The sequence below is a fragment of the Lagenorhynchus albirostris genome, chromosome 1, assembly GCF_949774975.1.
Source record: "Lagenorhynchus albirostris chromosome 1, mLagAlb1.1, whole genome shotgun sequence".
NCBI lineage: Eukaryota > Metazoa > Chordata > Mammalia > Artiodactyla > Delphinidae > Lagenorhynchus > Lagenorhynchus albirostris.
Window position 1 is genome coordinate 25,366,166 of NC_083095.1, and position 13,004 is coordinate 25,379,169.

The 13,004-nt window shown below is 38.7% G+C and overlaps 1 protein-coding gene across 6 annotated transcripts in view; it reads left to right on the plus strand.

Annotated features, from left to right (window-relative positions):
• SPTLC2 (serine palmitoyltransferase long chain base subunit 2) overlaps positions 1 to 13,004 on the plus strand; it is a 116,336-nt gene that overhangs the window by 39,805 nt on the left and 63,527 nt on the right. For 5 of the 6 annotated variants that reach the window (XM_060127154.1, XM_060127336.1, XM_060127425.1 and 2 more), the window contains 5 exons: positions 1,600 to 1,724; positions 3,176 to 3,269; positions 6,316 to 6,421; positions 7,615 to 7,834; positions 10,133 to 10,259. In XM_060127154.1, the coding sequence (XP_059983137.1) occupies positions 1,600 to 1,724; positions 3,176 to 3,269; positions 6,316 to 6,421; positions 7,615 to 7,834; positions 10,133 to 10,259 (672 nt within the window). Of the gene's footprint in view, positions 1 to 1,599; positions 1,725 to 3,175; positions 3,270 to 6,315; positions 6,422 to 7,614; positions 7,835 to 10,132; positions 10,260 to 10,572; positions 10,867 to 13,004 lie in introns of those variants that run through there. The other variant, XM_060127226.1, reaches the window with a different exon arrangement.

Consider the following 13,004-nt stretch of genomic DNA (forward strand, 5'->3'; position numbering starts at 1 on the left):
TAACTCTTTTATTATTATTACAAGTCTATAAAATGTGAAAGTGAACAGATTGCTACAAAGAGATTTATTTAAGTTCAAAGGAGGACTCCTAATTTTTCCATTTTGTTCAAGAGAACTGATAACCATAAAAGTTATAAGGCAACTTTCTGGATGTTTATTACTGTGAATCACCCCAAAACTTAGTAGATTAAAACAACAATTCATTATTATTTCACATGGGTCTATCCCCAGTGATGTGGTTAAGGGAGCATTGTGCAGTGACGACATAGAGTAATCATACCTTACATCTTTTTTAAAAGGATACTTTTTAATTTTTATTTATTTATTTTTGGCTGCATTGGGTCTTCGTTGCTGTGCGCGAGCTTGCTCTAGTTGTGGTGAGCGGGGGCTACTCTTCGCTGCGGTGTGTGGGCTTCTCACTACAGTGGCTTCTCGTGGTGGAGCACGGGCTCTAGGTGCGTGGGCTTCAGTAGTTTTGGCGCATGGGCTCAGTAGTTGTGGCTCACGGGGTCTAGAGCGCAGGCTCAGTAGTTGTGGCACACGGGCTTAGTTGCTCCGTGGCATGTGGGATGTTCCCGGGCCAGGGCTTGAACCCGTGTCCCCTGCATTGGCAGGCGGATTCTTAACCACTGCGCCACCAGGGAAGCCCACCTTATGTCTTTACGGCGCTTTATATTGTATAAATTTCTTGAACATCTTATCCCTTCTGATCTTTACAACAATGTCATGGGGTAGATAGAGCAAATATTATTATTGGTATTTAACAGATAAGAAACAGGCCCAGAGAGGATAAATGACTTGCTTAAGCTTTGAGGACACAGAGTATCCAAGTTCAGCAGTCTTCTTTCTCTGCTGCTTTTCTCTCTGCATGCAGCCATTATCGTTAATCAGTGTTGTTCGGTCCTTAAGGATTTGAGCACTTGATGTAAAATTTGAGCATTTGATGTAAAATCATAATACAAAGTGAGGGAAGGTGTTTTTTAACTTGGCTTTTGCTACATAACAGATCATTCCAAACCTTAGTGGCTTAAAACAGAAACATGTACTTATTTGCTTGTGATTCTGTAATTTGGAAAGGACTTGACATTTTATCTCGGCTCCATGTGGAGTTGGGTGGAGCATTATGACTGACGATAGAGTATCCAAGATAGTGTCACTTACATGTCTGGCGCCTCAGCTGAGTGGTGAGCCCTGCCCCTTCCTTCCATGGTCCCTCATCCTCCAGAGCCCCTCCCTGTCCACATGATCTGTCTTTACAACAGGCTAGTTAGACTATTTTACATGGCAGCTGACTTCAAATGTATAAAAGCAGATGCTGCCAGTCCCCTTAAGGCATAGACTTGGAACCAGCATGTGTGAACAGGAATGGGAGAAATTGTTGGCAACCCTTTTTATAGAAATGCCACCACAGGTGCTGCATCTGATTTTATTCAACTATTGTATTCTTTATGAGCCTTTACTCTTCGTAATACTGACTCCTTCATAGACCTTAGTCTGAAAAGGTTATAACACATAGACTATGATTTCTTTTTATAAAGTAATGAGTAATTCTTAGATTTGGGGTTTGGTGGTATTGACTTCATTAACTTCATCACACAGGAAACCTGGACAAGCATGAAGAGCTAGAGAAGCTTGTGGCAAATTTCTTGGGAGTGGAAGCTGCTATGACATATGGCATGGGATTTGCAACAAACTCAATGAACATTCCTGCTCTTGTTAGCAAAGTAAGATTTAGTCTGTCATTTATGAAAACTCCCTCGTATATATCTTCTTTTGTTTTGTAAGGCATTCAGGCAAGCCAGAAGCTCTTGTAAACTTTAAACATAGTTTACCCAAAGATATTTCTATCATAAAATTTTATATAATTTGTGTGTAAGTGTATCCCATGGAGACTTTTATCAGTTGAAGCTTTTTCTCTGGAACCCATGATCTTTTCTCCTTCCATTAGATGACTCTTGCCTTCTTCGTTTCATACAGTTTTAAAGGGATTCTCATAACTAAATTCTCATAAAAGACTAAAATTATGGAAGAAAGGATGTTTAGTTTGGAAATTATTTATCAGGTGGTTTTTTTGTAATAGAAAAATATGAAAATATATAGGTCCCTAATACTTGTTCTTATGGTAATGCATGTTGATCAGAGATATATGGGCCAATTATGTGTGTGTATATATATAATACATATATGTATAATATAGGTAATAATATAGGTTAAAAGTAATAATATAGGTAAATAATAAAAGTAATATATATGTATGTATCTTATTTTCTGTGGGTAGAGTTTGTGAGGGGACAGTGGAAGAGATAAAAGATAAGAGACCTTGTAAATCACATTTTAACAGATTGGCACTATCAACTTGAAAGGGCCCTCAAGGGCTGGCCCTACACATCTCATTTTAACATTGATATCTAGGCATGGTATATTGAAAAATCAGTGTATTAATGAGCAGAAGACCTGAGATTTTTTTGGTTGGTTATATGGTCAGATTTAGCTGTGTGACCATGAGCATGTCACAACCTTTCTGAGCCTCAAATTTTCCTTTTTGAAATGAGGTACTTGGACTACGTTAACATACATATATGGTTCCTCAAGGAATAGATGGGACAAATAGAAAACAAAAAGCAAGAGAAGAGATTTAAACACAACTATATTGATATCATATTAAATATGAATGGTTTATATATTACAATTAGAAGATAGAGATTGTCAGACTAGATAAAATTAAATAGGCTTCCACCAGAGACCTACTTTAAATTTAAAGACACAGGGAATTCCCTGGTCCAGTGATTAGGACTCAGTGCTTTCACTGCTGTGAGCCCAGGTTCAATCCCTATTTGGGTAAACTAAGATCCTGCAAGCTACACGGCATGGCCAAAATTAAAAAAAAAAAAAAAAAATTGAAGACACAGGTTAAAAGTAAAAGGATGGAAAAAGTTATAGCATGTAAACAGTAATAATGATTTATATAATATTTTATTATAATATAAACTAATAAATATATCAATATCATATATAATATTAATATAATAAAAGATTTCAGAGCAAATTGATAACTTTGCCATTGTGCAGGCTTTCCTTAATAAGATATAATTATTAATGATTTTAGCATTTTGTAGTTTGGCTAACTAAACCTTTCCCCCCAGCTTCTTACCTTCCTGTGCTTGTGGTTTTGCAGGGTTGCCTGATTCTGAGTGATGAACTGAACCATGCATCATTGGTTCTAGGAGCCAGACTCTCAGGAGCAACCATTCGAGTCTTCAAGCACAACAGTGAGTTTGTTATGGAATTTACTGCTGGCTTTAGTGTGTAATATTCTTTGGGTTAGTGGCAGTGGTAACATTAATTACATTAATAGGAAATACAAGTGAAACTGAAGTAGCAACATTTAAAATGTCTTTCTGGTCCAGTCTTTTAAAAGTTATTATCTTTCTCATTGGAATAAAAATAAAGGCTGAAGGAAGCCTTTTGGTACAAAGTAAAAACATTGAAAAAAAAATTGTTCTTTTTTTTTACTTTGAACTTTTTCATCTTCCTTGTTTACAAGTCACTTGTTTAGTATGCACTTGCTAGATGCCTGTGGTATGTCTTGCCATAACATTAGGGGTATTAAGGTGAATAAAGCAAGCTCCCTGATCTCAAGGATCTCTGACTGGGTTGCTAAAGAGACTATAGACAAACCAGTAGTTAGAATACAACAGACGAATACTGAAATGCAGATATGAACAGGTGCTGTATAAGCACGGAGAAGAGTGGCACTAAGCCAGACCTTTCTCTCTAAATGGAAATATCTTTGTGCATTATTAAAATAATCACAATAAAAATGCATAACTTTTCAAGTTAAAACCCTCATGTAGAGAGGAAAGATTACCAAGCTGTTCAGTATCATCATTTACCAGACTGTGTACATGTATAGACAAAAGGCTAAAACAATATACGCCCAAATGTTAGGTCTGTGCCTCTGGATGGAGGTTTATGGATGGTAATAACTTTCTTCCTTTTGTCTTTGTTTTGTATAAAATGTTTTACAGTGAGAAAGATATATACAGTATTTTGTTTTATGTAAATGGGATTTATTAAACACTGTTGTGTGACTTGCTGTTTTCTTGCAACACATCGGGAACTTTGGAGTACGTGTGACTGTCCTCCTCCCATAATGCCGGGGTGGCAGGCAGTGCCCTCATTCAGTCCATCCCTCAGTTTGAACATCCAGGTTGTTTCTGAATTTTTCTGCTAGAAACAGTACTACTTAACATTCACATTTTTGCTCACTGGTCTGGTTAGTACCTTAGGATAAATTCCCAGCAGTCTTTAGAATGCATGGTTAAAATGGTATAAATTTGCTATGCTTTTCCAGATTGCCTCCAAATATGGTACAAATTTTTACACAACAACTCAACTCAAAAACAGTGACTGTTTCTACTCACAGGCCAACATAGGCCATTATGCATCATTTAAAATCTTTTCTAATCTAATAAGTCCAATAACATATTAATTTTTATTGCTTTGATTATTAAGTGTTGAGCAACTTTTTTTTTTTTTTTTTTTTTGTGGTACGTGGGCCTCTCACTGTTGTGGCCTCTCCCCTTGCGGAGCACAGGCTCCGTCCGGACTCACAGGCTCAGCGGCCATGGCTCACGGGCCCAGCCGCTCTGCGGCATGTGGGATCTTCCCGGACTGGGGCACAAACCCGTGTCCCCTGCATCGGCAGGCGGACTCTCAACCACTGTGCTACCAGGGAAGCCCCAAACTGTTTCTCTTTTTACTGATTAATAAAGCCCTTTATGTTGCAGTATTTTTTATTTTTAACTTTGTTTTTAGTGTCTTGCTGTGTAGACTTATTAAAATGTTTATGTTGTCACATTTATTGTCTTAAGACTTTTGTTTGGATTTTGTGTAATGGCCTTCCCCATTTTTATCTAAATCTTTAGTTTACATGGGATTTGGAGAGTATACTATGAGAGAGATATTGAATTTTTTTTTTCCTGAGTAGATAATATGGTCAAGCATTCCATAGATATTTCCTTTCATCTAAAATTTTGAATCAGTGTTTATTTTTCCCTTCCCTTCTGTATATAAACAGAGGAAACTGAAACAATGAGTCCATTTTTACTTGTCTCCTGCTGTTTGCCACATGTCGCCCTCTGCAGCAAGACTAGTGGCTTCAGATGAGACTTTTTACTTTGTGGGAGCATCTCCTATCTCTAGGTTAGATAGCAGATAGATTATTTTGTTATGAATAACCAAAGGTGTAAACACAGTCACAGCTTTTGGCCATTTTGTGTTTGTAGTATGTGTTTTTATTATCTTATTTCTCTTTTCTGCCAATTTGCTCTCTTCTTTTATGAAGAGAGCAAATTCATGTAAGTTTGTAACCCCTTCCTTCAGTGATGAACAGTAAAGAATATAAAATCAGATTTATGGGATGCCTCCCACCCCTGGTAAACACACCCTAGACTTAATGTTGCATAGATTTTTGGGCGGGGGGTTCGTAGGGGCATTGTTTCAGGGCAGGTATTTTAAGTATGCAGTCTGTAGTGGTGGTAGCAGTGGTCTTCAAAGCATTTGTCTTTAACAGGAAAATTATGCTCCTCATTAGTGGTAGTACTAGCCAAGTGTTTCCTGGGCCTGTTAACCACCTTAATGACCAACAGAGCCAGAAGACCTTGGTTGTGGACAGGCAACTGGTCAAGTCAGACATGGAACAGTCTCAACTGATGGCCAAGCTTGCTAACACATAGATTCATGCTTGCCCAGACTGGTGTATATTCAACCCACTACCAAGATGAAGCTACTTAGCAGGCTTTTATTGAATATATCCTAGGTGAAAGGAAATGGGGTGTACACTTTGAAGCTTTTCTCCCATATTTTGCTTCTTAGGAGGTGCATGTATTTGTAGTACTTCATTCACACTTTCTTGCTCAGCCTTCTTTATGCATTTACTTCTGAGTGACTCACTAGGATTAAAGATACAGTTGATTGTATAAATACAAAAAAAGCTAACTGAATGGCAAGGTATTTCACATGAAACACTGGTCATTTCATAAGCATGCTAACCAACTGAATCACTTGTGCCACACTCATTTAGTTGAGTTTCTGTGGTTTTGAACACTTGTTACATTCTAGATGAGATTTTAATTCAAGCCAGCAGTAGCTTACCCATTTGGCCCTATCTTTTTCTGCCCAGTTCTAATTATGTTAATGTCCTTTGCTATCTGAGACACACTTCCTGAATAAGAAATGTATATTTGCACTTTAGGAATAAAGTTAGCAAAGAGGAAGATACTTTGTGCTGAAATTATTTTTTGTGTGCCATAGATATGCAAAGCCTAGAGAAGTTGTTGAAAGATGCCATTGTTTATGGTCAACCTCGGACACGAAGGCCCTGGAAGAAAATTCTAATCCTTGTGGAGGGAATATATAGGTAATCCTGCTTTATTATTCTTATGTCTGATTTGCGCCATGGAGTCATAGACTAATCTAGACTCCTCTGGAACTAAGGAGACAGGGTTTCTGACTTGTTAAAATACCTGGCTCTTCTTTATTCTTTCCATCATGCTGTATGATCTCCAGATCTCCTTTCTATTTGGCTCCTTTATTTTTTCCACTGTTTGTAGAGGGGGTTTATACATAGGGGCAAGAATTGGAATATGTTTCCTAATATGTCAGAACAAATTACACGCCATTTAATTTTAAGAAATACTTTATTTTGCTTACCTATTTGCAGCCCTTGCATTTATTCTCTCCTCTCCTAATGTTTTTTATTCTTTTCATGTAATTTTAATTACACATGCAATGTGATGCAAAGTCTAATGTTGCCTATAATTACAAACTTCAGAAGAATCTACTGTGACCTCTGTCCCTCTGTGGTGAATTAAGATCACTTGTATTCTGGTGTTTGTTTTAAAAGATCCAGTCTCCTTTCCTTTAGATATCTGCCTATCCATGGCATTGTCTTTCTTTGCCAGTTTAAAACCAGAGGTATGCTTCTTTTAAGGCTGGCTAATTTCCTTCACCATGTGCTGCTTTGTAGTTTAGCCTTTGGAGGGTAATCTTATTTTTTCTTGTTCCCAAATCTTGTTGTAACTCTGAATATGGAAAACTAGTGTAATGAACTCGGCACCTTGTTGATGTTCAATAAATATTAATCCTTTCTTTTTCCTTTGGGGGATAAAAAACCATTGCAGTCTATTAATGAACAAAGATTTAATAAGTGCTGGAAGAGAGTAGTGAGTTAATAACAGAACTGCCTTATAAAATGTACTGGAAAAGTAAGTTAAGAACTGTTACATGTTTTATGTAGAAGACTAATAATATAGATTGCAACTTGGTTCCAATGGTATTGTTGAGACCGAATGAGAAGATTATGGACCACAAGTGTAATATATCTGGGGAAAATTTTTTTATTCTAAAGTTGTCTGGAAGTTCACCTGAGTTAGTATGAACCCAAGGAAATAAAGAATTGTTAAAACTGCTAAAAAAAAAACCACAGGCAGAGTTGTCAGACCATTTAGAAAGGCAGTAAACTTAAAAAATTAATAATAATAAAGTGTCCAACTCCTAATTTTTGAGAGTTAAGAAGTCTCAGTGTGTGTATTTTTTACCCTGTTTTGCCAGCATGGAGGGATCTATTGTTCGCCTTCCTGAAGTGATTGCCCTTAAGAAGAAATACAAGGCATACTTGTATCTAGATGAAGCTCACAGCATTGGGGCTCTGGGCCCTACAGGCCGAGGTGTGGTGGATTACTTTGGCCTGGATCCTGAGGATGTGGACATTATGATGGGAACATTCACAAAGAGCTTTGGTGCTGCTGGAGGATACATCGGAGGCAAGAAGGTAAATGGGCCCCGAGAATCAAGCAGTTAAGGTTCATAAAGGTACTGGCTACTAGATTTCGATTTGGTTACTCACATTTAGCAGATAGAGTCCCAAACTTGGATGTGGAGATCCTAAATTTGTTTGTGATTTAGGCGTATAATGCCAGCACACTTCACACTTCAGCTGCCTGGTGAGTGACTCTGATAAGCTGGTTCTGTTCATTGTTGTTTTCTTATTCGTTCTAAACTACATCCTGGTCTGAGTACAGAATACCCTCTTGTATAAAAGAACGCACAGTGGTGCTGCCTGTTTGCCATAGTCTTCTATTGGGTTTGAGCTGTGCTCACTATTTCAAACATAGTGGGGGATGTCAGAGGAACTGGTGGGGGATAGAAGACCAGTTTCTTCCCCTACCCTTGGATTCAGATGCATCTTGGGTGAGCATCAAGACAGGAAGAAAAAAGATTACTCTGCTAGCTCTCGTGTACTAACAAGGCATTGTATTTTCCAATTCAAAAATTACGTAATGAACTCTGGGGTATTTGAGAATCAATGTAGCATGGTGGAAATGGTTCAACCATGGAGACAGAGCCCTAGGTTTGAGTATTTCCCAAACTTCATGAGACCTTGGGCAAAGTATTTAACCTTCCGATTTCCTTATCAGGAAAACAGAGATAAATGTGCCTGGCTTATAAGATTGTAGTTAAGGTTTAAAAAATAATACATGTCCATGCTATAACGTAGAAATAACCTTGAAAGCCTTATGTTCAATTAAAGAAGTCAGTCACAAAAGGCTAAAGTATTTTTTTTATATGATATATCCAGAATAGGGAAATCATAGAGACAGAAATAGGTTAGTGGTTGCCAGGGCCTCGGGAGATGGGGGAAGTGGAAAGTGACTGCTAATGGGTATGAGGTTTCTTTTTGAGGTAATGAAAATGTTCTAAAATTAGATAGTAATGAAAGTTGCACAGCTCTGTGAATATATTGAAAGCCACTGAATTATACAGTTTGAAAAAGTGAATACTATGGTATGTGAATTGTATATCAATAAAACTGTTATTTTAAAAAACTCTCCAGTATTAGGAAAAAAAACAGTGTATGTCAAGTATTTGTACATAGTACATGATAGGTGCTTAAATGTCCTTAAATAAATGTCCTTAAATTCCTCTTTAAAATTTGACGCTGGGAGTCTTAAAGCATGGACTTTCTCTTAATAATTCATTGTCTTTTAGAGAAACCCCATTATCAGTGGTTTTAGTCAAGTTCAATAGATATTTACTTCAATTTTTGAAAGGACCAGGCTCACTTTGGAGAATTGATTGGTTTTTGGTAAGATTTGTTGCTAAACAAAAGGATAGAAAAATAATACTCTGGGAGATCATTGAGGTACCGTGTATTTATGTTTTTTTTGGTTTTGTACAATTTTTAGTATCTACACTGTTTTCTGGTGGCATTTTCTGTCTCCTGTTTTGGTTCTGGAACATAAGCTTCTTTGTGTGCACATTTTATATAAAGACTTAGTGAAGTTAAAAGGTATCAGAGAATAGAGATATACAACTGATTGTTTTGAAATTTTTGTGACTGACAGACAAGTTTTTTTTTTTTATTCAGTGAGATGGCTTTAGCGTCCTTATGAAAGACCCAATGAATTTCTGTTTAACTTTTGCCACATTTATATCACTTTATAAATCTCTGTTTATCTGGAGAGGACATTTAGTGTCTTTAAAATTGATATTAGAGACCTGTCTCTTATTTGGGAATGTAAGGATGAGCTTTGCAGGCATGGGATAAGATGCAAATGATATTTTCTGTAATACTTAGAAGTAGGTTGTATCTAAACAGCAATTCAAACGCTTTCTTGTTGAATTTAGCATTGCAGAGCTGTTTATAACATTAAATGATACGTTCTCTAAGTTTAGAGGTCTTCTTTAAAGCTAGTTCTTCTTCCTTTCATGTTGTGGCACGTTTAAAAAACGAAACAGAGAATTCCCTGGCGGCCCAGTGGTCGGGACTCCTCTCTTTCACTGCTGAGGGCGCAGGTTCAATCCCTGGTCTGGGAACTAAGATCCCACAAGCTGCGCAGCACAGCCAAAAAAAAAAAAAAAAAAAAAGCCTAAGGATGTTGCCATGTGTCTGACCCGGTTGTTGCTGACAGTGTGCTTTGACCGTATTGGTTGATCTCGTGTCTCAGATAGATGTGCCTATTCCAGTGCTATTGAAGGGAGGAGGCTTCTGTCACCTGGGAGGAAGGCAGTGACATTGCCGGTGAATTCACGCACTGCCTCTAATGACTTGCTTCTGTGAACTCCCCAGGAGCTGATCGACTACCTGCGGACACATTCTCATAGTGCAGTGTATGCCACGTCACTGTCACCACCTGTTGTGGAGCAGATCATCACTTCTATGAAGTGCATCACGGGGCAGGACGGCACCACCCTTGGTAAGTCTTTCTTTTCTTGGAAAATTTCCTGGGCTCAGTAAACACTTAGCAACCAAAAGTACTCTTTTTCTTGAGCTCTTTTCCTAAAAGGAGGAGTCAGGTATACTAATGGGCAGCGCTGGCAGGTATGTGAGGTCTTGGTTTCTAGGGACACTTTTCAGTGTGTTTACATACACCATGAGAACTAGCCTGGCTCGTTTCCTGTTGAATTTTCTTGTCTACAGATGGTGAGGCTTTAATCTCACTATCCTACGTATTCTCATATCTTAGGTGATAAGTCTTCAGGGTCTTTCTTTTTTTTTGCGGTACGCAGGCCCCTCACTGCTGTGGCCTCTCCCGCTGCGGAGCACAGGCTCCGGACGCGCAGGCTCAGCGGCCATGGCTCACAGGCCCAGCCGCTCCAAGGCATGTGGGATCCTCCCGGACCGGGGCACGAACCCGTGTCCCCAGCATCTGCAGGCGGACTCCCAACCACTGCGCCACCAGAGAAGCCCTTCAGGGTCTTTCTTGAATTGCATAATTTTATGTGAAGATGTAATTCACTGTGTAGCGATGTTTTGTTCCCATAGTATTTAAAAGCTGCTGTTTCCGTGAATTAGTGTCCTTGATTTAATACCTTTTAAAAGAGTTTCTAATTTAACATACAGTATATAATAAAGGTCATCCTGAATCTATTTATTCTGTCTTTGGTGGGATTTGTAGTCCAAACTAGATTCTCTGACTAAAACATACTCAAGTGAACCAACAGTGATGTTCGCTTTCTGATATTTGACTTTTATATCACTAGAGGGCAGTGTTGACTACAGAAAAGTTATAATAAAGGGGGAGCAATTGGGTTTTTTTGTTTTGTTTTTTCACTTTGAGAAGAATCTCCATTGTGAGTGTGAGACATACATTTGCTCTTTGCTTTTTTAATACTTCTAAAATCACTTTTGCTCTAGTGAAATATTTCATGTTATCAGCCTTGAGCTCTCTACTCTTCAGCTGTATAATATTTTGTGGTAGGATTGATCTGGTTTGCATTGAAAAACAAGAAAAAAGTAGTATGTCTCATTTTCATTGATTTAAGCCTGTTTTCTTAAATCAGAATTTTCCCTTAATATTTTTTCTGATCTGTGGTACATGCATCCTTGTTGTCTCTTGGAAGTGTTGATCATTTTTAGTTTCATAAATTGATTCTTTGGGGAAGAATATAATTCATTAATGTCGTGAACACCACATGGAGCCTTGTGAGAAGCTCCCTGCTAACAAAGCTACAGTGTTATCTTCTCTCTCTCATATAAGGTATTAACTAGAAATAGTATGCTTTGACCTAAGTGTACATATATGTTCATATATGTAAATGTATGTGTATCTATGCTTTTTTTTATATATATATATATATATATATATATATATACACGTAGCTAGCACTTAGCTAGTTATTTGCCATAGGTGCATCAGCCTTGTTGACTCAGCACACAGATTTAGGTGACTGAAAAACGAATGGTAACAGCTCTCAAAGTTACTGTAGATAATTTCTTTGCCCTATCCTAGAGCATGGATCCACGTGATGCGTGACCTCTGGATAAATGACCTATCTGTGCTAGATAATGAAATCTAGGCTCTACTGGTAGACAGAAAATGAAATATGGTAATTAGATATAGACTTCGGGTTAGCACTCATTTTCCAGTTTATCTGTTGCCTCTCTAACCACCCCCTAAGCTTAGTGGTGTGAAACAACAGCCATCTTATTATGCTCACAGATTCTGCGGGTCAGGAATTCGGTCAGGGCACAGCAGGGATAGCTTGTCTTTGCTCCACAGTGTCTGGGGCTTGAACTTGGAAGACCCAGGCGGCTGGGGAAGACTCTGATGGCTGGGGGCTGGGATCATCTGGAGGCTTCTTCACTTACACATCACTTGGGCTGGAGTGACTTGAAGGCTGGGCTCAGCTGAGGCTGTTGACCAGAGCACCTTCACGTGTCCTCTCCATGTGGCGTGGGCTCCTCACAGCATGGAGACCAGGTATCCAGATAGGACCCTGCAGAGAGCGAGCATTCCCAAAGAACCTGCTGAAACCCCATGACCTTCTGTGATCTGTTGTTAACAAGCAAGTCACCAAGGCCAGCCCAGATTGCAGGGCATGGGGAATCAGACTCCACTGCAAATGGGAGGCAGGTCAAAGAATTTGTGGCCATTTTTAAAACTTGCCACTACCAGCCTTTAGATAATATATTTTAAAATTAGTCCCTAAAACTTTTAATTAGTGTGACAGACTTGTGCTGGTTATGTTGTTTCTCTCCCAGAATAGAGGATAATAAAAATCTAACCATTTCTCATAAAGCCTGCTACCTGATCCTATTTAAATTTGGCCTGATTGCTTTTAGATTTGAGTGGGTTAAGGCAGTGCTTATTTTTATGACATTTTTTTTTTTTTTTTGCGCTACGCGGGCCTCTCACTGTTGCAGCCTCTCCCGTTGCGGAGCACAGGCTCCGGACGCACAGGCTCAGTGGCCACAGCTCATGGGCCCAGCCGCTCCGCGGCATGTGGGATCTTCCCGGACCAGGGCATGAACCCGTGTCCCCTGCATTGGCAGGCAGACTCTCAACCACTGCGCCACCATGGAAGCCCTATGACATCATTTAATGCATCTTTTCATTGTCCTTGAAGAAAAAAAGGTGGAACCAGACAGTAGCCTTTTGACTATGCCTTAAGGTGACCTTTAAAAAAGAGGTATCTGCAATTAATTATCTGAGTGTGAT